General features: G+C 35.4%; 1 protein-coding gene across 3 annotated transcripts in view; it reads right to left on the bottom strand.

Annotated features, from left to right (window-relative positions):
- The window catches only part of TNPO1 (transportin 1), a 52,809-nt gene that overhangs the window by 7,712 nt on the left and 17,758 nt on the right, over positions 1 to 27,339 (bottom strand). The window contains exons 3-20 of one of the 3 annotated variants that reach the window (XM_066569492.1): positions 25,094 to 25,243; positions 21,624 to 21,730; positions 20,386 to 20,519; positions 17,997 to 18,078; positions 17,197 to 17,319; positions 16,606 to 16,724; positions 14,303 to 14,363; positions 13,492 to 13,660; positions 11,818 to 11,970; positions 10,348 to 10,573; positions 7,640 to 7,811; positions 6,311 to 6,397; positions 5,422 to 5,529; positions 5,088 to 5,246; positions 4,908 to 4,995; positions 3,921 to 4,019; positions 3,615 to 3,710; positions 765 to 840 (exon numbers count right to left, since the gene is read on the bottom strand). In XM_066569492.1, the coding sequence (XP_066425589.1) occupies positions 765 to 840; positions 3,615 to 3,710; positions 3,921 to 4,019; positions 4,908 to 4,995; positions 5,088 to 5,246; positions 5,422 to 5,529; positions 6,311 to 6,397; positions 7,640 to 7,811; positions 10,348 to 10,573; positions 11,818 to 11,970; positions 13,492 to 13,660; positions 14,303 to 14,363; positions 16,606 to 16,724; positions 17,197 to 17,319; positions 17,997 to 18,078; positions 20,386 to 20,519; positions 21,624 to 21,730; positions 25,094 to 25,243 (2,209 nt within the window). Of the gene's footprint in view, positions 1 to 601; positions 675 to 764; positions 841 to 3,614; positions 3,711 to 3,920; positions 4,020 to 4,907; positions 4,996 to 5,087; positions 5,247 to 5,421; positions 5,530 to 6,310; positions 6,398 to 7,639; positions 7,812 to 10,347; positions 10,574 to 11,817; positions 11,971 to 13,491; positions 13,661 to 14,302; positions 14,364 to 16,605; positions 16,725 to 17,196; positions 17,320 to 17,996; positions 18,079 to 20,385; positions 20,520 to 21,623; positions 21,731 to 25,093; positions 25,244 to 27,339 lie in introns of all 3 variants that reach the window. The other 2 variants (XM_066569491.1, XR_010785318.1) reach the window with 2 other exon arrangements.

The following is a 27,339-nucleotide window of genomic DNA, read 5'->3' as shown; positions in this document are numbered from 1 at the left end:
TCACTCTTACTTTTCTTCAACCAAGTCAAAACTAGATGACAGTATCTGATGGAATAAGTCACACTGATAAGATGATCTGAAACACAATTTTTAACACTTAGAAAAACACTTGTTGCACAGTTTTTACTAGCATAATACCATTAGGCATCACCTCCAGAATCTGGCTTTTTGTTATACTGTAGTCAGAAAGTGTGACCTCTATTCCATTAAATACAAAAGAAACATGTATCTGAAATACTTAGAGAAACTATCATTATTAGAAGCGGAACATAAAATACTGTCACAGTATGAATTATGTCAGATACCACTTACAGAACAGTTATTGAACTTTTACAGCAGCAAGCAAGCTATTTTATACGTAACAAATCTATAAACATATATTCCTTACAGCATTTCAAGCCTCAGACTGAATTTTAGGTAATGCACAGTTTAAATTTTACAATATTTGCATGCATTGTATCGTCATTCTGGTGGATTTTAAAATGCTCTTTCATAGTCAAGCTTTAACACAGCAAGCATGTGACAATCTTATCCCATGCATAAATTAGTCGTTAGCCACAACATAAAGAATACATGACGGTGCTACTAAAAACTCACAAACCTGATAGGACAAGATTAGTCACATGGTTGGCAATGATTAAGGATTGAGATTTTGTAACCAACTGAAAATATATCTAAAAGTGAGATAGAGAGAAGAAAGAAAGAAAGAGAGAAAGAGAGTGAAGAAAAATGAATTAAAAAAAAAAAGATTGAATAATACACACCAGGGTCTTATAAACTGCTGTAGCATGGGGGCCACCTCTTGAGGACAAACGTAACCAAGACGACCAATTGTTATTGCTAAGGTAACGCAATCACGGTTATACACCACCAAACGCCAACCAAGACATGAGCAAATGAGGGGGGAGGAGAAAAAATAAAGAAAAAACAACAAATAACTCAGAAACAGAAACCAACAGAATCTGTGTATGATAATAAACATAAGATTTCACCAGTGCTGTTTATTACCACCCCCTAAATAAGAGGCAGCAACATATATGGTATACTCTCCAAGGTAAAAGAAAAAATTAAAGAAGTATGAGAGAACACCAAAAACACAATTTTAAATTCAAAGGCTCTCTGATGTAAGCAGTCATTCAGTCCCTCTTTAGAGTAATCATTTACGGTAAATTTACCTCTGCACATTTGAAGTTTTTATTAAAATGTACTATAATGGATATTTTTTTACAAAGGAAATTAATAATTTTCAGTATTAGTATCAAGTATTCTAAACATTTTATTTTATCCAATATTTAGAATTCAAGGTTTCTATAGACCTAATCTTTTAGTAAAAATACATTTCCAAATACTTTTATATAGAATATATTGTGGTCTGTCTGAAAATCCTAAGTGGATGGAACACTTCTCAAATGTTTATGTCTTCTTCATAATCTCACAAAGAATTTAATTAAAAATGGTTGCTAACTCAAAGCGACTGACTGCAGAACATTAATTCTTTAATCCTAGTACTTCTCCTGCTCACAAAAGTTTTCTTCATAAGATGTTCAAGAATCTGACGTCTGATACCAAAGCATGAGGACACACAAAAAGCAAAATTGCTTCACCACATGATCAGGTAGTTTGGTTCTTTGTTCCAAGGGACAGACCAAAGAAAGTATCATTATGCAAATGTGTTTTAATGGTGTTTGCTCAACTCACGAAAGATTAATCTTTAGAAAAAGGAGAGGGTGGGGAATAATGTATCAGAATTACTTGAAGCAAAATACATGAATAATACTAAAATCCAGCAGATTTGTATGAAGCGGAAAAAGGAAACCTATGTTCAAGGGACATACTATGCAACACTCTAACTAACAGGCATTTGTGAACAGTTTCATGAAACATGCAATAAAGCAGATGATGCTTTCTCAAATAAAAGTTTGGTGTAGGATATACTAGCAGCCTAAAACATGTTAATTTCATGTGATGCAGCTCACTGTTAATGTACTCAATTTTTTAGTATTACTCAATTTTCACAGTGTCTAGAATTTTTTAGCATTTTACAAAACTCCACTGAAGTTCAAATGAAAATACAATTTTAAGTTTTATCTGTAAATTCTTACAGCTACAGCCTGAACAAGGAACAAAAATCTCTGTTGAAGGGTGTTTTCACAATTGTTTTAAAAATTAATTACACAGTAAGCTACAGCAAAACCAGTACTATTCTTGCACATAGTAGTGGCACACAACAAAATATCCCACAACAAACTTATAATAAGTACACCACACTCAACATTTATTTGCAGTTATCCATCCACATTTAAAATAACTATTAGGATAATTGAAAAAAAAAATTAATGTTCAGATGCTTCCAAAAATTCTCTTAATGATGGAAGCATACATACATTTAAAACTATTGGATGCCTCTCAGTTACAGGTATTACACATCCATCAGTGCAGAGGAGGGGAATCAGGGCAGGGTTAAGAAAATCTTATATGGTTATACTAGTACAGTATTATACTGTTACACTATTCCATGTGTATTTCACATCTAGGTATTTGATTCAAAATTTTCTTTTCAAAAATAGTCCCTATGATATGCCATAAAACTAGGTAAATTTTCCTTCAAGTTCACCTTCCATACTAAATGAGATAGAGGGGCAGAGAAAGTGCAGCTTTTATGTTTAGAGAATACAGAAAGAAAAAAATGCTTTGAAAAATCTCTCTCCAAATTATCTCTTACTCTGCTCAAAAATATAACTGAACCATTGTACTTGCATCATATTCAATCATGTCAGATATAGCAACTAAACTGTCATTTTCTTACAAGATGTTTTTCAAACAGAAGGAAAAAACATCCTCAATTAGTAAAATAGTAAACAATAAACCCATTGCATTATCTATAATTTTTTTGATCAAGTATGGAAGGTGCTTTTCATACCAGAACAAGCCCTCTATGAATGCAGAAGAAACAAGCCTCAGAAACTCCAATTCAGTAAGGCATTTGGGAATTACTCCCAATTTGGAATGCAAAGTCAGAACATAAAATATGCATGCCATTATTTGAATTCTTTTCAGGAATTTGCTACTAAGTGACCAGGTAACAGAAATTAAACATTATTTCAGTTATGCTGTGGTAAAACTGCCATCACAGATCTAGATTTTTGTGTATGATATTGTAAGTTTATCCTGCAATAAAAATGCACTTTTTTGTAAATTCAAAGAGTTCATTGTTTTATATAGGCCAATTACATTTTTTCCAACACTAGACATATATATACAGTACACGTGTAAGGACATGCATACAACAAAATCAGTGAGAAATTAAGTTTTAAGTGTTACTGCATACATTTGTCATATTTCATACATAAATAAAACTGGAAGAATGATTAAATAGATGAGAAATAGATATAATAAATGTTATAAAAGGAGAAAGCAATTAGAATCTAGATATATGATTTGCTGCAAGACTGAGACTTGTAAGAGCTTGTGCAAAACAGAGTTGCTTTTGCTTACAAAAGCCAAGTACATAACAAAATCAGTTCTGGTGTGGTTCCCCTATGCAATTTCAAAAAATAATTTTTAAAAAAAATCTTTTAATTCCCTTCACCATGTACAGGTTATTTTTTGGGTACCTGTGTTCTCTAACAACGTCTTTGGTGTGTTGGGTCTGTTAATTATTTCTACAAGCTGGTGCAAGACCATTGGAATATAAGGCTGCATTTCTATACCTGAAAAAAACAATTAAAAAAATCAGAAGAAAATGACCATTAATATACATAATGTAAACAGAACATGTACATGTAACTTACTAACAAGGACAAGGATCACAAATTTAATTTAAATAGTAATGTAAAGGTATCACTTAAAAAAAATTCACCCAAAACACCCAAACAAATAATTCCAAATGTGCGGAAATTTAAAAAAAAATTAAATCTTACCCATCTGGATAGAGATTTCTCCGATTGCCCAGGTGGCATTGTTACACACAGAAATGAACTCAGGGTTTAGGTTGGTTCCCAAAATTGGCATGAAATCAGCTAGAAAGAACAACAGTTTGAAAACTCATCATACAATACAACCATCTTGTCCCATTACTTTAGGATTGTGGGGGGCAGGGGAGGAAGGGATATTTAAGAAAAAGATAATGTAAGCTTATTTAAATACTTGGAAAGTGTTACATTCAGATTATTTAGAACCTAAGCAGATTGAAACTCAAATATTTTCAAATTATGCTTTTAGAATCTTCCTTAAAGAGTTTATCTTTATGTAACTTTTATGTAGAAATCTTCTCTCCTTCCCTTTCTCAGGTGAGAGGAGAGAGAGGAAGAGAAGAAAAAAACCACAGCTACAAGCACTAGTTTTATCATGACTGAACATCCCCCAAATCACTAGGATAACCATGTATTCAGCTACCCCTGAAAAAACAATGAAGACTAGAAGGCAATTACATCCTTGATTAAATTTTAAGAAAAGTGAGTCAAAAAGGTCACCATAACATCTGTCAAATAATTTTAAATTCCAAGCCTATCCAAACACTCATTTGGCAAGACCAAACATTGTGGAAGTGTATCACTGATGCTACTTTCCACAGAACTAAAAAAAAAAGCAGAAAAACAAAGTAAAACCTTATTCTCTACCCCATTTTTGGATTTATATTAGACATATTTTAACTTAAAAATAAATTCAAGTAGAACAAAAAGAGTATAAAAATAAAGAAGAAAAATGAACTTTTGCACTGTCCACAAAAATAGGAACATATTTTCTTAACATACAATTAAAGGGGCAAAAGACTACAGACTTTTGCAGAAAATTACCATGTATCACACCATAAAAAGGCAACCCACAGAACAGGGAGCATAACAATGGCTAATACAACCTCTTAGTCATTTGAAAAACAAGTTAATAAACATCTAAAAGAAACATACCGATGCAAGGTTTAACATGCTGAAAACATGCCTTTGTCAGGTCACCTAACAATGCAAAAGAACTCTGCCGTACCTCAGGCATTTTGTCCTAAAAAGAGGAAGAAAAAAGTTACAATTCTAGAAGAGTTTCTGATTCTCTGAATAAAGGAAATGTGTAGATCAGATAGCTTATCATCTCACCTGCATGCATTGATACATTAATGTCAGGATATTGCTGCGAGCCACTAGCTGTTCAATGTTGCCTCCAAGTCCTTCAGCTAAACCACTGAGTAAATCAAGAGCCACAATCATGAAATCTTTATCTGGAGCCTCATACTGGTCTGGCTGAGCATTATGCAACTGCAACAAATAAGTACACATTTTCAAAATTATCCTAGATTTTCTCAGGAGTACGATAAAAAAGCTGCAGAACTGCACCTTCATGCAGATATTCAATTCCCCAGCACATCTCTAATTTTACATAGTTAACACTTTGGTTTAGCAAAGTAACATTGGAATAGTTATAGCAAAATACCATGGCTTGTGCAAGTGTCTTCTGCACCAGATTTACACAGCGCTGGTACACAGGTTCACAGTATGGAAGAAAGCCAGATTGCAAGGCAGTAGCAACTGACGACAGGCACTGGAATTAAAAAAATGGAGAGAGAGAAAGCAGTCACTACTTTTCTTCACATGCTTGAAGAGTCTTTTACTTGGGAGAGGGAATTTGGAACTTAGTATTTTAAGTACACCAACATGTAACTGATTAAGCAAAGATGACCTAGAAAGGTGGTATTGATTTAGCTGAGCCAAGGCAACTATCAGCAAGTTGTTACTTGCTCCTGCATACACCTGTTGAGAAAATTTCTCAGCAGCAGCATCTTCTTAAGAGTTAGCGATGAAAATGCATACAAAACCAGTTACAAGAGTTCAGACAGCACTTACACTAAGATGCAGTATCTTGACCATAAACAAGCCCTAATATAACCTAAGAGTTACAAAACTAATTTTTCTAGAGGTGTTTTCCTCTAGAGGTGCTTCACACTCACCCAGTAGAGAGCATTAAACTACATGGCCTGGTTCATACCTTCAGCTTGTCTGACAATAGTTTTAATGAAGGGATGAAGGGAGAGCAAGGAGAGAGAAGACAAGAACAAAAGGAGGATAGAATCCTTTTTTTGTAAAAGAATCCTATCAAAGAAAACACCCCAAAATGGCAGAAAAAACCCCTACATTATTTCTGCTAAACCTAAGGATATTTATTCAGTCATAAAATTTTCTTACCATGGTCAGAATATTTTTTCCCTAATAGAAAATAGCTAAAAATGTCTGCTTTTACAGTCATATTTCCTAGGAGGAACACTTTATTTAAAAAAATAGTTTCTAGAAAACTTTATAAAAAATATTCACATTTTAACATTTACCTCTAATAAAGGGAAGAGATCTTTATCTTCATCCTTCAGCATGTTCCACTTCTGGATTAATGGAGGCATTAGCATCTGAATATATTCCTGTTTAGGATGAAAATGCTGCTAAAACACTTTACTGCATACTATTCTATTTCAAAGTTAAAAAAGAACTGAGATATATTCTACTTTTTCAAATAAAGGAACAAACAGGCATACTGTAATTCAATCACTGTTGCAATTCATAGAAATATTTTAATACTAGATTTTAAAATTTGCATTTGATATTTTTTCCTAAAGCACATAAGTACCTTTACAAAGTGAATCTTTTCCTCCAGGTTTGGTTTTAGCATACCTGCCCAGGTTATCTATCTGATTGCCACAAGGCGTGCAGAAAACATTTTTATATTTACATTGTGGCTCTACATGTGCCATCTGCTATTCTCAACCATCTTCTACTGCCCTGATGCTATAACCCTATATCCATGACCACAAGTTCTGAAACTTCTTCCTCAAACTAACAATCCACAAAGAAAGTAATTTCCTATCCCTGGAGAAGGAGGCACTTCTGGAGGGTGTAAAGCTGGATTCCTTGTCACTGCACAGCCACAGTCACAAGGACACTAAGCAAGGCATCTCTAAAGTGCTGTTGCTTGCAGAAGGTATCAAAGAGGCGACTGATTTTGCTATGTCTAAAGGTACAAAATTCTAACTGACTAAAGAAAGTCCCACCCTCATCAGGAGCTGCCATTTAGCTTCCTCCTGGTACTGTAAAATATCGAGATTGCCAGGCTCAGAGAGAGACTGAAAAACAGGTCCTTTGCTGGTGTGGGGTCCAGATGGCAAGTAAAATGGAAACAACAAAAAATAGTTTTTTTCTAGGGCATATATGTAATTTGAAGCACTATAGAGAAATAAAACAAGTCTCAATAACCATCATAAGATGCAAATACATGACATGTACATCTTCTACTAATTAATACATGTACACTAAAAAAAACCCCACCACATTTGCCTGTGTGTTATCTGTGCTTTGTCCAAATGGGGTATCTACAGTGTTATCTCCTCTAAGCTAAAAAAAACTTGAAGCATGTAGAAAACCATGATGAACAGCACATTTCACAACAAATCACACACTTTTGCCTGTTTACTCAAAATGGCAAATATTTGTGTAGTGGGAGAATTACGTGAAGTCTATGTATTTTATCTGTAAGCATGTAGTACTAATAAAAGGTACACGGAAATATCAGCATTTCTAGTTTATAACATCTAAAGCACACTACAAAAAACACTGAACAAGTTTTTAAAATATCCTAAGTCCTTCTACAGAACATAAGGTATACTCACTGGTTTATTTAGATGATGTCCTACAGAATCTGCTAGAGTTCCTATAGCATCATAAAGAATGAGCAGGTTTTTATGCTGGTATTTACTAAATGCGAAGACCAAAGTGTCAAGTATATATGCAAGATAAGGAACAAGCTCTGTACAAGCCTCCTCTTCTAGAGTAGCAAAGGCACTGAAGGACAATAAAACAGGTTAGTACCTTGGAAATAATGAAGCAAGACAACCCCCAAATGCCCTACTTAACCTCTATCTGTTTAAACATAAAGCTGTATTTAAGTCCTCAAATTCATGTAAAATATACTTCCAAAAAAAGGTAGTACTTAAATAACTTTGATCTTTTTTAACAAAATCACCCATAAGGAACCAGCTCTTACATTGTCAAGAACAAAATTTTAAAGTATTGCCATAAAATTCCTTAGGGAGTCCCCCACTTAAAAGAAAAGCATTAGCCAAAAAGTTACAATATACTAACTAAAATAGAAGGAACCACAACAAAAGCTGATTATTTAAGTTAAAAATGGACCACTATCTTTAATGTACACAGTAGTTGCACCTAGACATTTTGATGCTGCTGCGCCAGTACAATGCAAACATCACCTTGTACTGTCAGTTGTTCATGACATAGAAAATACATAGAAAGACATGGAAAACTAAACGACGATGAACAGTTTTAGCTGCTCTTGGTCAAAGTACACATCATGACATCATGGAAACTTTTCAGCTTGTCTATCTGTGTTTCAGCAGCAGCATTAAGGAAAACCATCCAAAATGAAACAAAATAAAAAAAAATCCCCCCACAGCAGACACACTGCTTCAGAGAAACATTAAGGAAAGGAAAGAATTATTTAGCTATTGAAGATACACTGGTCTAGCTCTCTCAACAAGATTATTATTAGCTAGTCTCTGCACTAAAATGCATGCACCACTGCATAAGATGAACACTCCACTGTGTGCTACCAAATACAGAAATGCAGTTTTTTTAACAAAAGAGAACTGTGAACTCTAAATAGCTAGTTTTCTTACTTTATTTATTGAATTATTTATTTTTTATTTTTTTATTCTGAAGTATTCTTTCAGAAAGGCACACAACTTGAGCAGGAAAATAAATGTATTTCAGTAAAATATCATTTTGTGTGTCACCAACTAAAGAAGCAGTTTCTCGAAAGTACAGAAGTGAATGTTAGACGTCTGCTACCATACTGAATTTAGGAACAAAAAAATACAGTATCCTGTGTTCAATCTTCAATTTGATAGACATAAACAATGTATGCAACTACTCAGTGCTGGGATGAAGCTCTTTGTTGTTGTCCAAGAAGGTTCACTGTATCCCCTTACAATTAAAAAAGCTAGTAAATACGTTTTGACTTGTGACAACTCTACATTTTCCTTACAGTGAAGTTTCCCAGTTTATTTTTAGTTGTAACAGTAATTTTAGTGAATTTCTGCTCTAAAGAAAGTATCTCAAAACACACTCCATGTCTGACAATGGACTTATAATAATTAAAAAAAAAAATCAAGTGTACTGTAATTTTTAGTATTTCCATTCTAGATTTCTTGGTTTCCACGGCCCATTGCACATCTGTCATAAGCACCAGGCGAGGTTATTTAACTACACCACAACACAGCTGTGTTCAACTAAATGCAGATTTTCAGCCATGTTTTGGACAAGGAGAGTTTGAGGAGAAGTGGAAGATTTTCCTTTGGGGATTTTTTTTGTTCCTTGGTTGTTTGGTTTTTTGGGTTGTCCATTTGGGTGTTTTTAAATAGAATAAATACAGAAGACATTAAAGCTACCCAAACTTGCTAGCCAAATTTTTGCAGATGTTTGGAGACAAAATGGAAACAGTGTTTAATTCCTAAATCTTACTAAGTACATTCACAAAGTCATTGTATCTGTCCTCAGTCAAGGATATATTTTCCTTTTGAGCAAAGCTTAGTCCAAGAACTCTGAACTCATCACTCTCCTTAGGCACTACTGACATTTGGAGGTAGCTGTTATTATGATTTTTATTACTGCTACTACTATTATTATGTTTCAGGTGTTCAGAGGCATATGTAACTGCTTCTTGAAGAAACATTGAAAGCTTGCTGTGTACACTCCAGTCTGACAAAAACTGACATGTAGTTTTTTTTTGATGCATAAGGGGGTGCACACATTCCCATTCCATTAATGTTGCATCCATTAATTAAGCAATCAATTTTTTTTAAGAAGTAGACATGGGGGAGAAGGGCATTTTACCCCCCAACACCTCATTTCAAGAGAAAGATAATATCCCTTGAAATAATCATAAGCAAAATGTTTTGGTAATGCTAAGTACAAACACTTTAAGTTATCTAATGATAGGACAGCTTTCCACTGTATTCAGTTCTGACCCTGTTCACAGACATTTTTAAAAAAGACCAAATTTCTGGTCAATGAAACAACATATATTGAAAGTAAGTGTTGCAAACAGCTAATTTAATACAAGATATTTTTTAAGCTGGTGTCTTAGATACTCTGCAAACAAACTGCATAAGAGAAATAGACATTCACTTTTTTCATGTTATTACAATCTGGGAGAAAGTCGCATCTACTCTAATTTAAGAGGAAGCATACATTAAGAGCTAGAAAGGGAGTCATGCATTGACTGATAAGGGTATGAGAATAGCTTCCCATGGGAAAAAAAGCAGTGTAATGGATAGTGATGTTTGCTTAAGCTTTGGCTTACCTGCAGGCAGCTTCTTGTACTCTCTTGTTGCTATCCAAGATACGCTTTAGCAACTCAGTCATTAATGGCTTCAAGTATGTGTCTGGGGGTTGACTAACTACCCAGTGTGCATAGCGACTAAGAGTCCAGCATGTAATGGAGCGCACAAGAGCCTTTTTGTCAGAGAGGCACTGAATAAGGTGAGGGATTAGCTCTGGAAGATATGGAATCATACCCTGCATGCAGCCTGGAAAGAAAAATACAGCTATTGCAGTACCAGAATTAATGAAAAACTCCACTGTTTTCTGTTCCCTATGAGAGACATATTTTCATTCTCTATCACATAGGAACACAACATGCAATTAAAAATACAAATATTTTAACAAAGCAAGTCTGTCTAATTTACATGACTTTATAATAAAATATTTTATATTTTTAGGGTTCTAAAAAAACCCCTCTTACATAAATAATAATTATAATTATTATAACACTGCATAATAATGAAAATATTAAAATTATTAGATAACAATTACATCATCAATTGAAGTTACATTATTTTCAATTACATTTCTACTTCAGTGCTTCCCCAGTCTCTAGAAATGCTTTATTGAATATAGTACAGCAAGTACATCCAAATAAAATTTCTAAAGCTTAAAGTTCCTACTTCAGTCTACTTAAGTAGGAAAAAGCAAGAAAATACCAAGCAGAGAAACTGTCTTGACAACAAATCATCACATGAGAAAGGATCCCTTAAGAAGTTCAAATTTCTTCATTTCTCCTAAAATCATACCAATATTGACCAGGAATAAAAGCTGCACCCTTCAAGTCAGCAAGGGCAATTAGACACTGAGATTTGCCAGAAGTACTAACTTCCACCTTGCTGGACTTCAAATCAAAACCAACTAAGACTTTTCTATTAACTGTAAAAAAAGATATGTTCAATAGACAGCGAGGAAAAAAAAGATAATCCAGACATGAACCCAAATCTACTTCTTCAGCTTGCAAAAGGGACAGAGATCAGAGATGCTGGAGCTTCAGGCAAAAGCCAAGCAAGACTGTGAGTAAGTAAATAAGAATGGAAGTTAGCCTGTTTTAATTGGAGGACCATCTACAAAAGGCATCTTAGTGTACTGAAGTCACAGGAATGGTCTTCTCCACTTCTGGAAACACTTAAAATCTAAAGATAAAATTTATTAAATACTTACCTTCTATGAAATCAAGCTAGTATTTTGAGAGATATCAACACCTCTATACTGTAATGTTTAGAAAATGAGAAATAAAATAAATTATGTAATCTATTTAGCCTCCCAAATACACATAAATTTGAAAATCAAAAATAAAATAACTGCAGTCACCTATCAGTAGATGGAAGAGATTAATCACCATGACCAAACCAGCTAAGGACATACACTTGTTTGCATTAGTACATTCACCCAAGCTACTTTAGAATCAATTTAAAAATCAGCAACCTGATATGAACTGTTGCCTTACCTTCAGCAATTGCACCAAGAACAAGGATACCGGATTCTTTAACTACCCACTCGGGGTGGAAGAGCAATTCCTTTAACAGTGGCAAGATGTGTGGTAGAAGTTCATCACGAAATACATTAGCTAGGACATCTAGAGCAGCAGCAGAACATTTTCCTGAAGGGAATTAACAATGTTAATCTCTGCTTATTATACAAACAGTTGTAGTTAGGCAATATAATCCCCTCTTTAACTCTGAGCTGCCAATGGATTCTCAGTGCACTAGGAAGGAACATACTTCCACTCCATTACACTACAGAGGGATCCACTGTGCTCCTGGGCAAAGCCACAGTTCTTAGAAAGCTATTTTAATATAAATTCTTTCTTAATCTGCCATAAAGAATTGCACTGGTCTCATTAGTCAGCAATAGTGGTAATTGTCAAGCTATGCTGGTGCTTCACCTCTGTTCAAACTGGAAGTCAAATATGGAACACTAGACACGAAATAGGGCATGCAATTCTGATTTTCAGATAATTCAAATTTTCTCAAATCCAGATAACATATGTTATTACAGACTTCTGAAGTGTTCTACTCTTTCTCTTTTAGGCCACCATTCCTGAACAACTTCAGCTTTCTCACTGTTTTAATCAAAACTGTGCATCACAGGGCACCGTATGTCATTTAAGCTCTTTCTCAGAAAATGCATATTTAATTCTGCAATCTCTACACACAGCAGTGACAAAAAGAATATTACTACACTTTTTTTCCAAGATGCAGCTTTACAGAAACAAGCATATTTGCATGCATATTTTCAACAGCAATAATTCTTCAGATATGTCTCAAAATTGTTCAACCATAAGCCCGAAGTTAAATTCACCTGTTGTGAAAACTTGTGTTCTTGGGAAGAAAGACCCTCTGTAGCTATGCCCACATCTCATAGCATTATTTCACAATGAGTTTGTTTGCAAAGCAAATTCAAATCAGATTTGTCAGAATTTCACTAGCTATTTTCTGTCACTGAACTTAAAAAAGAAGTTTGTGGTGTTTTCTTTCCTTATAACATAGCCTATTAACCTAAAGGTCCTATGACCCCCACAACAGGACATCTGAACTCTGGTTTCCTCAGAGCCATCTCCTACCTTCACAACTAAAGTACTGTATTGAGAAGCAAATTCCTCACTGAGAAAAGAAATACCTGTAAGGGCTATAGGCAATAGAATGTTCACATAGAAATAAAAAACGCAAACCAAATCAAACACAACCCAATTTTAGAGGGAAGACTGAATTTAAAGACAGCATTAATTAGGCTTGCTCCAGTTATCAATGTGCAAAGTTTTTTTTTTTTCTCTTTTTAAACTGAATTTAGCCAAGTGATACAGGATTTATATTATTTCATAGAATTAAAATATTAGGCCTGAAAGCTCCATTGAATTGTATCAAATAAATATTTGTAACTTGATCTGCCATATTCAAAATAAAAGCTTACAGATAGCTTTTGCCAATATAGTTATAAAGTCGAAATGTCATCTCAAAGGCTCCCCCCTCCAACAAACCCACCAATTATGTCAGCAGGTTTTTTTTTGTAGTCAAAAAAAGAGCCTTGGTATTCCTTATATACAAACTTGTCTTTTTACTGTGGTTCTTGTATTATGTAAGTAGCTCTTGTTCAAAGCATTTCACACATTACTTTGACCTACTTAAATTCCAGTCAGAAATAGTATCATCATCATCAAGTTCATCATCATCATCGTCATCATCTTCAATACCATCTTCTTCATGTTGCTGAGCCACCGTCTTCGAACGATGGAAACGAGGCCTTATATCCTGCTCACTATCTGGAATAGCTTCATCTTCTTCAACATCCCCCTGTCACCAAATTGTTTTATTAGATAAACTAGTTCAACTGTATCGCTTAAGGAAGTTAACAATGTAGTTTTAGTTCAAGATTTTGTAAGTTTATAAAAGATTCGCATCCCACCTGAGCTGCTCAACTAAAAAGATGGGACTGTTTCTGTGTTCTACTGCTGCATTTGCCAGAAAAACAATAGAAAGATACAAGAAAGAGAGGTATGTTCACCCCCAAAGTAACCTTCTTGTTAATAAGTTACTCAATGGGAATGAAATAGAAAGAAGCGATTCAGAAATTTTGATACACAGACATAGGTAGTGATGGAAAAAGCTATGTATTCAACCTGGAAGGCATTAGAATTAGTTCTGAACATTTTTTTAATGCTGAATTCTTGAAGTAGTTCATGGTAATAGCATCCCAGCTCTGCCTAAGTTGTGTGAGAGGGGACTGGGACAAAGCAGGAGAGCCACAGATTATTTTCCAACAAACATGGCATCAGTTGCATTTAGTATTTGGAACAGCCTACTTTGCCGCAGAAAGTTAATTCTCCACTGAAGAGATGGTAGGCTAGGTCTGCCCACTCTGACCTGAATCATTTCTGATTTATAGGTCAGAACCTAAGCAAGTATTCCAACAGAGTAAAAGAAACATATGCTCACCTTCAACAGAATAATATCAATCTCTGAATATTTCATACCATTTACTAGCACAGGTATCAGCCTACAAAGAAATAGTTACACATATTAAAGTAACACATATAAAAGCAAAACGGTTTGAATTTACACGGGTCATAATTTTGGTTGTAACTCTCACCTCCCAACTCATAAGAGAAATACCTTAGCCTGATAAAAAGGGCTATTACCTAAGCCAAGTTCTATGTCATAAGATTCATCAATACTTTGTAATGAGAAAAAGTGTTACTTCAAATGACAAACTTTTAAATAGAAGTAGCCCAATGGCACAACTGATGAATTTATTCAGAAGCACCCTTCAGAAATTGCACCTACAGGTTTTCAGTAAGAACTCAAACTCCCATAATATGTGTTGACTCTTGCCAATAGTGCTTGTCACTTTATTTACTTCTTGATGAAGACTCTACCTCACTATTGTTAAAGACAGAGGCCTAACTACATTAATCTCTCCTATCAACCCATGATTACTTCAGTAAGACAAGCTTTCAACATTGCAGAAATCTTGACTAATCCATATTAAGATTTACTTAATTATTAAACAGGTTATGGCTATGGGGCTCCAACTGTACAGATGTACAGCTAAAAAAGTACTAAGGAAAAAAGTCAAATATTTCCCATTAAGACACGTTCACCACAACAAAAGAAAAAACAAGGAAGCATATATAAGCCAAATGAAACTAATAACCAAGGATGACACAGCAACAGTGACAGACTCAATCTTGCTATGTTTTGCACGTGAGTATTGTTTTTGAAGGTATCAAGCTTGCTCTAATATTCACACACTGCAGTGCCACATTATGTTCTAAAGCTTAAATGAAGGAATAGTAAGTATAAATATAATCATTGGCATTTCTGCAGCATACTTTGTGAAGTATACATTTTATAAAGAAGTTCACAGGCATAAAATGGAACAGATATTAGAAACCAGATGAAAAAGTTTTAAGAAGATCCTGTCCCACTTTTAATTTAACATACAAAATTTTAAGATTATCAAATACTGACAAGCTTATATAGCTTCATAGTCAAACAGGACTCACCAACAAATAAGTTGCCTTAAACACACATGACATTGAAAGATCATGGGAAAAACATGATGTGACTCTTAATAATTTATTTTTCTAGAAATTTAAAAGCTTTTTAAAAAAATGAGTATAATGCTGTTGCAGTGTCAAGGCTCATGTAGGCCAAAAGAGATTTAATACTAGTAGCTATTAACCATGTGGTGTGTGTAGAGACTTCTTTTGCCTTTTGAACTACAAAAGTAGGAATTAAATCAGACCATTTTGAAATTTAAAATAATTTCTTGTAACACTTATTCTCCTGGTTTTAACTCCTAGTCTTTCTCTGCAACAGTACATGTTTTAATCTCAAATTTCTACTTGTTAATTGGTTAGGAAAATCAAAATTTTGCTTTCTATTTTAATTACTTCACACCTATAATGCTATTTTCTGCTGAAAAGGACGTGTCTCCTGTCATTCTGTTCTTCCACTCAAAATTTTGAGAGAACTCTGTCCATATTTAAAAGTCTTCATAAATGAAAAGAAAGTATTCATTTGATGGCAACACTGAATAACTAATTTCCTGTTGTAAAAGATTTCAAATTAGTCTGGAGAAATTGCAAGCACTGTTGCAAAAAAAAGATACTACTACACACATGGATATTTACTCCCATTCAATCAAAGATCTATCTCTTGAGGCAGAGGAAAACTTTCTGAAACTTTGAAGAAGTAGGTTTTGAAACTCAAACCATCACGCTGCAGAAGTATGAAGCAACAAATTGTACAGGCTTTCTTCAACTTGTAGGAGTAATTTATACAAAACTGATTTCTAAATCCAAGGTGTGTCATTTTATTTTATGCTCTTTTTAAAATGAAGAACCCTTTGCATGACAATGCACATTGAAGCACTGCATAGAGATGCCTACATAGCAGTAGTCAAGAAAACATATTCATACACCAGATATTGTGGGTAATGTCACCTAGATTTGTTCACTTAAGTGCATTTTACCATATCTTTGCATTCATGTGAAGTGTAACAGCTTGTTAAATTCGAGGTAAGCATGACAGTGGCACAGTTAAATTGTTTCTGGAGTTCATGGGGTCTGAAACCCACAGAAGTCTTTTCAATTTTACTAGGCACAAGAACTAGCTATGGAATTCTTCTACTGCAAGCCATATACACTGTCTCTAAGAGTATCCATGAACAAGTCAACTGAAATTTTAAGAGGACTGTCTGAAAATAAATATGAGCTGTAATACTTGATACTTACTTAGTAAGATGCCGACATAATACCTCTTTACAAATTGGCTGTTCAGCCAAAGTCAGCCAAAATTCACATGCCTCCAGAGCCACATTTTCATCTTGATCCTGGGTCCTTTGAAGCATGTACTACACAATATAAAAATAAATTACTTGTATAAAATAGAACATTTATGTTCAAACTTTTTCATTAGCAGCTCAAAGAGCACCTCAGCAATGTAAAATAACATGCTTTATCCTTGTTATGGTCAACACACCTGAAAAAGTGACAGCTCCAATGTGTAAACTTTAGCAGTTTCAATTCTAGTGCTAGACTTTTAACACAATCTTTGCACTTAGGGTCATGCAATGCCTGGCTGTGATCCTGGGCATTTTGGGATAATTGATTTAACGAAGAATAAACAACTGCCATATGCACTGCCTGTCAAACACAATGTCAATTTGCAATTATATAAGAATAATGTTTTGCAATCTCAGTCTTAAAGGGAAATAAAGAGCTAACAAGTGCAAGAGCAACAACATTCTGATGAATGTTTTTTATTCATTATTTCTGCAATGTCAAACAGGGGAATCTGCAGAACATCTAGGAAATGAGACTCACCTCAACTATACTAATCATATGAGGAAGGAGGCGATCCATTCGAACTTCCAGCAACATTACAAGAGCACGGCAAACATTTTTGCGTACTTCAGGCTCCTCATCACCAGCCAGTGCAAAAAGATTCTGTTAGAAAGTAGTAACAGTTGAAAAACTTCAATTCATCGTGTTCAACTTTATTAGAATTTACATTACTGACTAAAGAAGATAGATGTATATCTCTCTATAGTTGTCCAACGCACACTTTAGAATACTATTTTATTTTTTAAAGACATATGGGTTAGCAAATAAACTCTTCAGTCTCTCAGTGTATATTTTTATACATAAATATGACACTGTGTATAAACATCGGCACAAGAAAAGTACTTCTGGATTATATTTGGTCCTAATATAGATTGTGTCAGTACATAAGAGAAGCAAATAAAATACTCTAGAGAACCCAGAACCTTCTCAGGTTCAGTAACACTATTCAGACAGGCAGACAGGCCCAGTGACATGCACTTCTCAGGACAGGTATGGGACAGACTGCTGCCATTACTTTTGCACCTTTACACAACAAAAGCTTTCCTTACTTAGGAAATGGAAACATCTTTTGAAATACACCTACTTCTTTTGCTTACATTGTGGTTAGCTCTGAGCACAAGCATACAGAGTGAACTTCAATCCATGGAGGCTTAAGCTAAGATTGGGCAATAAGAAATGGAGAGTTTAGGGGTTGAGGTGGTTGTAAAACGTAGTTCAAACCGCTTGATAAATCAGATAGGTAGTTTGACTTAAACCTCCAACCAAGAATTTATACTCACCTCAATAAAAGAATCTATGTGTAACATAAGAGCTTGAGTTCTGCTGATGATAAATTGATTGACACATGCCACTGCATGAGACCTACAACAGAAACAGTTAAAATATATATGTTTCATGAGTTAGAACATTTTTTAATGTGTACTCAGGCATCAAAAGCATAAACCAAATATCTTCAAAGGCAAGAGAGAACAAATCTGTGCATCTGTAGCATTACCAAGAAAAATTACTAAACTACATTTTAAGTACTGCCTTATACTTTGATATACCTTATAAATATTTAAAAATAAAGTATTCAGTAAATAGGCTAGGATGACTACAGCTGGCATATTTTTTCTGAACCATATATATGTTCTTTTTGAGCATTTTAAGACTGTGATCTTCTCAGATAATAATAATTCCATACAAGTCAATATGGTGGTATCTTAGCTTGACCTTCTTTGTTGTTAAGTATGCAGCTATCTTTACAATATGTTTACAATTTACTGAGACCAGAATGTGTTTACAATATAGATGTAGCTTAGAAAAAAACCACACATGCAGTTGGATACATACTAAAACATTTGCGGAAGAAACATTTTTAGAAATGAAGCACTGTTATTCTATTTCATTTCATGCAAAGCCATTACTTACAGGTCTTTTTCATTCTCAGACACAAAAGTGAAATTCTCAAGTCAGAGGCATAAGGCAAAACTACCTGTAGAACCCTTTGTAGATTCATTACAGTATTTTTACTACTGTAACTTCAAATTTCTGTTCTGTTTAGACATTTCTTGGAAGACTGTGTCATAAAACATTGTTCAAAAATTGTATTTTAGTTGATTTAAAGTATTGCACTGACATTACTAGTCCTTTTCGTACCTCAGCACTATGTACTGAAACTAGGCTGTGGGCTGGCAGGTAGACTTTAAACTTGAAACTGGTTTAAGTGTCAAAGCCATGAACATAGCAACACAGGAAAAAAGTGAAAGACTGTACAGTGTGGTAAGGAAAAAAGCTTGTTTTTCTGCCTCTCTCCCAGCTCCAAATAATTATTAAGTTTATCTTTCCACAAAACCATGTTCACATTTTGTTTCATAATGTCTTTAGTGAGCATCTTTTATAGATGACTTCCTAAACTGTATTAGAGTCCTATCGTTAGTCCTGGTCTTCACTATCTACTACTCTTGGCAATAAAGAATTGCCACCTTAAAGCTGTCAAATATAATTTCAAAGAGAAGATAAAACACATTTCACAGAATTACAAAGACTCATAGAATGGTTGAGGTTGGAAAGCACCTCTGAAAGTCATCTGTTCAACGCCTGTGCTCAAGCAGGGCCACCTACAGCTAGTCGCCCATGACCATGTCCAGCTGGCTACTGAGTATCTCCAAGCATGGAGACTCCACCACCTCTCTGGGTAACCTTTGCCAGTGACTGGTCATCCTCCCAGTAATAAAGCTGTTCTCTGATATCCAGAAGAAACTTCTGAGTTTCTGTTTGTGGCCACTGCCTCTAGTTCTGCCACTGAGCACCAATGGAAAGAGCCTGTGCTTTTTTTTTTCCTCACTCTCTTTAAGTATTTACATATGTTGGTGTGTCCCAACTCTTTTGACCCTTACTTATACAGCTCTTTGCTGGAGTCTTTCCAGTATATTCATGTGTTTCTTGCACTGAACAGTCCAGAACTGGACACAGTACTTCAGGTGTGTTCTCACCAGGAAGAATAAGGTAAGGATCACCTCCCTTAAACCGGCTGGCAATACTCAAGCCCAGGATACCATTAGCCTTCCTTGTGGCAGGGGCACTCCCTTGGCTCAATTCAGGGTAAAAGCTTTTTGTTCTTTGTAATGAATACTAGCAGTAACAATTTAATTCTGGAATTTTTCTTTTATACTGTTACTTTGGAGAGATTAATATGGTTTTACAGTGAAGGCTGATGAATCCATTTAATTTGATTCAGTTGGAAGTTCAGTTAAATGCAGAATTTTTTCTTCTGTCAGAATCAGAAACTTTTGTCAGCAAAAGAATTTTCACTCTCCCATTGCTGAAGCCATTACAAAAGGCATGTAAAATTGTTATTTCTAATGAGAATAATAAGTTCTAACCACAGTACTGAATTTTTTGTAATAATATGCAAAAACTTAAAAGAAGCTATTTGATTTTCAGAATCATTTATTGATTGTATGAAGAGGTGAGATTCTTGTATTAACTATGAAGATAAGCTTCATAGTTTAAGTTTAGTTTATTCAAAGATAAAATGAAAATTAATGATGCATGGAATCTCTGTCGGTTTCTGCAGGATCATTTAAAATAGCTAAGCAGGTTTTAAAGACATCTACAAAACAGCACCCTTGCTGCTAATGTAAAAGAATTTTAACAGGTAACTGTAAGTACAACTCATAAACCTACCGTATTTTTGGGCTGCTGTGCTTGAAGAACTGCAAGAACTTAGGTATCATGATATTGAGTGGCCGGTCCAATACATCACTATCTAAAATTTCAGCAGAATCTTCACATATCTTCTGAAGAGCGCCAAAAGCGCCCTGTTTAAAAATAAATAAACAAATAAGTATCTTTTGCATTCTGAAGAAAACAAAATTTAAGAAGACTTCATATAGAATGGGCGATTTCAGCACAACACAGTAAATGTAGCTAATTAATAGGGTAAATGCAGATAACCTATTAATGATTAAATTGAAATATTCTTAAAGGCATTTTATTTAAATCGGCATCTGAGCATCTGTCAGCTCTCAAGCTGGCAGAGTCGGCAATGACTAAGTGATAATTTTATTTTGATTTGATGCTTATGTATCCAAATATACTTCAAAGAACACTTAAAAGCTAATTTTTATTTGAGAAGTAAGTAGGATGAGCAGAAGTATCCAAATTAATTGCATATATAATTGTATTTCCATTCATGATTCACTACGGGACAAAAGAGAGATATGGTCAACTTGAGTTTAATTTTCAAATGTGGGGTTATTTTCCAGAAAGAAAAAAGTACAAAACCCTACAAAACAATGTGGCATTTTGATCATTAGTTGTCTCTGAAGGTCACTTTATACTACATGTTTCACACTTTCATGGAGACATTATTAAGTAATTCAAATGCTGTGATCACAATCTTAATTATTTTACATCAGACACAGCCTTATATTTTTTGTTAGTTTAAAACTGTTATTTACTTATTTCCCTTCATGCAGACTAAACAAAACAGTTCATTTCACCTTGATATAGCAATTGATCACTTTTCCAGGTTAAGTTACAAAAAGAATGAACAGTACTTTTATGTAAGACAAAATTCAACACTGCTAATGGGCTAATGATGCTAATGGAGCCTAAAAGATTAGGCATCACAGAGCAGTAATTTCAGGAGACTTCTGAGCTGAGATATGATGATCATCCATCTGCAACCTTATTCCACTTTTATGCAAAGGAAATCAATTTGTTTGAATGAACAGTAAGAACATGGACCACATTTAGAAGAAAAAGTATCAAATCTGAGCCGCTGTTCTGCAAGGAGAAGACATGGGCATGTATAAATACATACAGACATACACACAATACATATACATAGTGTCCCCAAAGAGTGAAAAAAATCATGACATTCAGATGGATTCTCTTCTGTTTTCTATAAATCTCCTTACCTCACAGGTATTGTAATCTTCAGAATCCAACAGGCTGCAGAGCTTTGGCAAGAGTTCAGGCCAATTCTGTAACTCCCCTTTTGAGGCGATGGTTGTTATCAGAATGCCTAAAAGAAACAGAAGAATTGAGAAAATGAGATCTCACATGCTTTCACTTCTTTCATATACATTTTTCTTATTTTTCTCCTCTCAATCTCTAAAGAGCTAAGAAAGTTATGGTTTTGTTAAGGACTGGCATGCATAAAAAGAGGAAGTGCAATTTAATTGCAAATGTTATTTGAAGGGCTTTCAACAGCAAAGGTGGGTTGCTCCTTCCTGCTGCTATGAAGGACTCAAGTATTAGAAATCAAGCACCAAGTAACCTCACTTAAGGAAACTGTAATTTATAACATTTATATATCTGTATAATTTATACCACAGCAGGACAGTTTTGGCTCTAAATTTACTAAACACTGTGCAACTCTGGACCTTTAATAAATACAGAGTATCCATCCTAAGTCACTTCTTTTTTACTATGATATGATATGAAAGCATGGATGTGGGAATCTGTCATTCAATAAACTTAAAACCTAGTGATAAATTACATACTTACAACTTTACTACGTTCATGCAAAACATTAAGGACACATTCTAAGACCAAGATACCTACTAAGAGCTTAAACACTATGGCAGGTCAGCCGGTTAGGAGCTGTGAGAGCCAGCAAACACACAGGTCACCCCAAAGAATGACTAATTGTGTTTCCAGCACATATAGAAATCCTGGGAAAAACTAATTAGGTGACAGGGACTGAGAAAGCTGCTTATAAACTAGAACTGAATTTGTATGAGTCCATTTTGCCTCAATGCAAAATATAACAGCTAGCACAATCCTTAATGCTACTGGCAGTTACTACACAGAAGAGCTCAACACTACTACAACTAGTAATCTCCCAAGCAAAAAGTGATGGAAGAAGTTTCCCAAGTTTTTTCCTTGAGCTACTCACAATATATCATTTTTCTTTGGAATAAAATGCAAAAATTCTGGTTAAATACGAAAGAATAAAGGACAGCATTACAGAGCAAAGGACATCCTGGACAGGACTCACAATTACTAATAAATATTTCACATTATTCCTTTGATGCAATATGCTGGATCTTTTCAAGGTCCCAGAACTGGTTTCAGAGGATGAAATGGTCTGGCCTGCAATTCAGGCCATACATGCCATTATAAACTTTCTGTACACATGGTGCTTTGCCTCTGTAACTCCTGAAGCTGATTTCTGAACTTTTTAACTTTTAAAAGCTGAACTTTATAATGAATTTCCCCCTTAAAGGGCAATCGTTAGCTTTCAACTCTCCAGTTCCTCCACTACTTTAAAATACTTGAACTCTTTTCCCTCCTTGCTTTCAGTCGGGAATTATACTAAGGTCCTGGCCAGACTAGAGTCCCTAGAAAGTTTTAAGAACAGTTGCAGACACTTATCTTAAGAGATGTATTTACATCCTTGTGGATTTGTGGGTCCTCAACAAAGGCAGATTGAATCTATATTTCAAAATTAGCACATGGGGTTTTAAAAGCTATACAACTGGTTAACAGCACAGAGAAGATACACTGTGTTATTCATTTGGGAATTTGAAAAGGACAAGCTAAGTAAGGATAAAACAATGTGCAGTTATCATTTGGTCTCAAGTCATGTGCTCATTCTCCTCAGCAATGTGACTTCTGAAGATGGGATTGACCAGCTTGCCTCCATCTGGGCCAAAAGGTACCTTCTGTCTGATTAGCACTAGATGCTAGAGACCACAAAGGAGAGTGAATACTGCATTAAATCTTCTCTGATGCCATTATGATGTTCTTGCTCTCAGAATTCCTGAGATATTATTTCCAATTGACTCATTAAATTGATAGCGCTTGAACTGCAAAAACACGTACTCAGCAAAAGAGCAGCCCTAATCTCCACCTGCCAACTCATGCTAAGAAGGCTGTCTAGCTAGACAGTAACCTCTTTACACTTCACTAGTATCTAGAATCCAGTGGGTATTAGACCAAGCTCAGATAGCTACAAGGATCCAGCAATTCAAACAGAAAGGTGCCAAACACATGCAAAACAGCAACACTTATGCAAGCATGCAGTTCATCAGCTGTTACTCATCTTCAGAGTTCTTATATGCCTAATAATTCCTGCAAAGATCACTTAAAGCTGAACAACAATTAAGCTACTAATCCACAAGCATCTCCCATCAGGAAAAATTACAGAGTAACTGCTTGAAAACAAACAGCCCCTCCCTCCCTCCCTAACCCCACAGACCATCACCAAACAACCCTAAGATAGCAAAACAAATGGAGCTGGAATACGTTCCTTAGCTAGTTCTATTGTACTCCACTGAGAACTCATATGAACAAAGAAGTAAGTGTGACTTCTACAACCTGAAATTCAAAGAGTACCTGTCACTCAAAGACTTATTTCTACTCTCATTAGGAACATTGATCATTAATAGAATTCATAGTAAAGCAGCTTCACAACTGGCAAGACAGCAGGAAATTACTTAAAGAAATGAGTAGTTTCCTCTAGTCTTTAGTCCATAACCTGAATGCCTGGAGAAGGAATCCTATAGAAAAAGCAAATGATTCTAAATAGTAACTGATAGATTATTTTGAAAGATGAGCCATCTGAAAAAAGCTGAATTTCTTTCTGAACTGACACCCATACCCATTTTCAGTATTCAAATACATACTTTATGTTTTTCTAGTTTTTGATCAGACCAGGAAAATTACTATAACATTGAAGGAAATCATATTATCAAAGAACAGACAGAAAAGCAACTTCTTGAACTATAAAAAAAAAAATAACAAATATACGTATTTTATGAGAGATGTGTATCAAGATAAGGTATTTACAAAATCAAAAATTCATGTAACAAATAAAACTTCTCACTGGAACTAGATAATCTTTAAGGCCTCTTATGAGATCATTTCAAGATTTTATGATACTATGAAGTTCTGTACACCACACCTACCTACTGTTTTCTGACAGAAGCTCTTTACGTGAATGCCTTATGCGTGGTATGATGATCCCTTGAGGGGATGTGCATATGTGGGCATATAGGGGGTGGGGTGCAGAAAATCAGCTAACAGAAGCATTTCATTGATGCAATTAGAGCACCGCAATAGCTCTTAAGTCAGGCCTTTACCGTGTTCCTGTTTTTAGGTATATAAGCTGGCAGCAAGCTCAATTTAGGAAGATTCAAATCTTACATTTCAAGAAATATGAACTGAATTGCTACATCACTTCTAAGATAACAAGAATCTAAAGTATGGCAACTTTATATTCACAATAAAGAAAAATTTCATTGAAACATGGTGAAGTTGTGACAATTATGAGAAACAAAAAATTTTACTAATTTTGTAACTCTTTATGTCCCTACTACAACTTTCACCTATACCAGAAACATTTTCAGTATGCAGAGGACAGCATTAAGAACAAACTTACCTACAGTAGCTCTAATTAAGGGGGAGGAATCACCAATGTTGTTCAAACATTCACTTTTAATGAAGTCAGTTACCCCATTTGGAAAGTTGTGAAAATGTGCTTTTACATTATTCTTCAAGATAAGACCACTCAAGGAACGTGTTGGCTCATCTGCAACAGAAAGTAATTACAGTCAATCTTCAATCAGCTTACAGAAATAAAACATATTTTCAGAAAATGCCACAAGATCAAAGCTTATATATAGATATTAATCTTCATTTCCTTATCTCTCCTTCCAGCTACACCCATCAATTCACCTAGCAAACCTTTTCAGGTTCAGAGTACACAAATCAATCACCAACCATATAAAGTTCAACAAGGGTAAGTGACAGCTGGGGATGGGGCAACCTTGAATGCACAGTCTGGGAACTGAGATGCTGGAAAGCAGTGCCACAGAGAGGGACCAGTGGGTCCTGGTCAATGGCAAGTTGAACATGGTCAGCAGTGCCCTGGCAGCCAGGAGGGCCACCTGTGTCCTGGGGGCATCAGGCCCAGCATGGCCAGCCGGGCAAGGGAGGGGATTGTCCTGCTGTGCTCTGCACTGGGGCAGCCTCACCTCCAGTGCTGGGGGCAGCTCTGGGTGCCACAATAGCCTCATGCAAGGCTAGAGAGTGTCCAAAGGAGCACCACGAGGATGCTGAAGAGCCTTGAGGGGAAGCCCTACGAGGAGCAGCTGAGGTCACCTGGTCTGTTCAGCCTGGAGGACACTGAGGGGAGACCTCATTGCAGCCTACATCTTGTTCTGGTGAGGGGAAGAGGATGGACAGGCACTGATCTCTTCTCTGTGGTGACCAGTGACAGGACCCACAGGAATGGCCTGAAATTGTGTCAGGGGAGGTTTAGGTTGGATGTCAAGAAAAGGTTCTTCACCCAGAGGGTGGCTGTGCACTGGTAGAGGCTCCCCAGGAAGTGGTCACAGCACCAAGCCTGACAGAGTTCAAGAAGCGTTTGGGCAATGCTCTGAGGCACATGGTGTGATTCTGCACATGGGTGTCCTGTGAAGGCCAGGAGCTGGACTTGGTGGTCCCTTCCAACTCAACATATTGTGTGATTCTGTGATACATTATTTTTGTTTATACAAAGTTAGAATATTGGATAACAAACTATATATTTTAAGAGAAAGTTTTGAATATTCATACAAGCAAGGAACAGATATGAAGTCATGCGATACAAGAAACTCTATTAAAGGTGTTTGTCAGCCAAAGACATTCAGACATTCTGATTATACTGACAGGCTTGCTGCAATACTCTTATTGTAAGAAACTGGTCACAAACCCGGTTTCACCACAGGAGGATATGGAAATGATGTAGTGACTGTGCAGTAAAACCTCTACCCCTATTCCCACATGAATATAGTGTTCCATTTTTCAAAGAAGTAAGGGACTTCAATCCCTTTGGAAATGCCAAATTCTGATATAATAAATTAATAATTAGAGGAAGTAGGAAAAAAAATCTTTAGACAATGTTAACAGGAAAGTGTTACACAGTATGAGCTAAAAAATAAATGCAACCAGAACTGACCTGAATTGAGTAAGAATTTAAGTTCAGGCAACAGTTTCAGTTCTGTTCACTGAGCTTTCTCTAAGATACTGGGCCAAGTAGAGGAATGGAAAAAGAATGGTTTAGATTTTCCATTTCTAGTGGAGTAGATTCATGTTTCGTTCTTAACCAAGGACATGAGTAACTTGGTATTACATCTGACATATGCTGAAAGTGAAAGATCTGAATGTTCTATATAGAAGAGGTTAGTTTAAAATATAAACAAATTTAAATTTAGTTTACAGGAACCCTAATAACACTGGAAGCTAATTTTAATCAGCATTTTAGCCACTTGTTGAATTTTTGCTATGAAGTCCTGATTTGGACAAAATAAGGAATTCCTTTGTGCCAAGAACTAGTCCACACAGGGATCTCTTCCAGCCCTTCAAAACTATTATTAACCTAACAGAAATAAGAAAAATAAGATATGCGACTTTCAAATATAAAGTACTTTCAAACTAAAGCTACTGCGTCACAACACCAAGAGTCTCACAACACTGCAATGTCTGACTGACAGCTGACTGACAGACATTGGACACTTTATGCCAGTTGGAAGAGAAACAGAGCTTTTCAGAAGATAGGGGATGCTTTTCAGAAGATAGGGGATTGTTTGGCTGATCAGAAATTAAAATTCATTTTTATCAACTGATTTTGAGTGCCAAAACCAG

This window comes from Molothrus aeneus, chromosome Z, assembly GCF_037042795.1.
Source record: "Molothrus aeneus isolate 106 chromosome Z, BPBGC_Maene_1.0, whole genome shotgun sequence".
Classification (NCBI taxonomy): domain Eukaryota; kingdom Metazoa; phylum Chordata; class Aves; order Passeriformes; family Icteridae; genus Molothrus; species Molothrus aeneus.
This window is presented reverse-complemented; position numbering and strand designations above follow the sequence as displayed.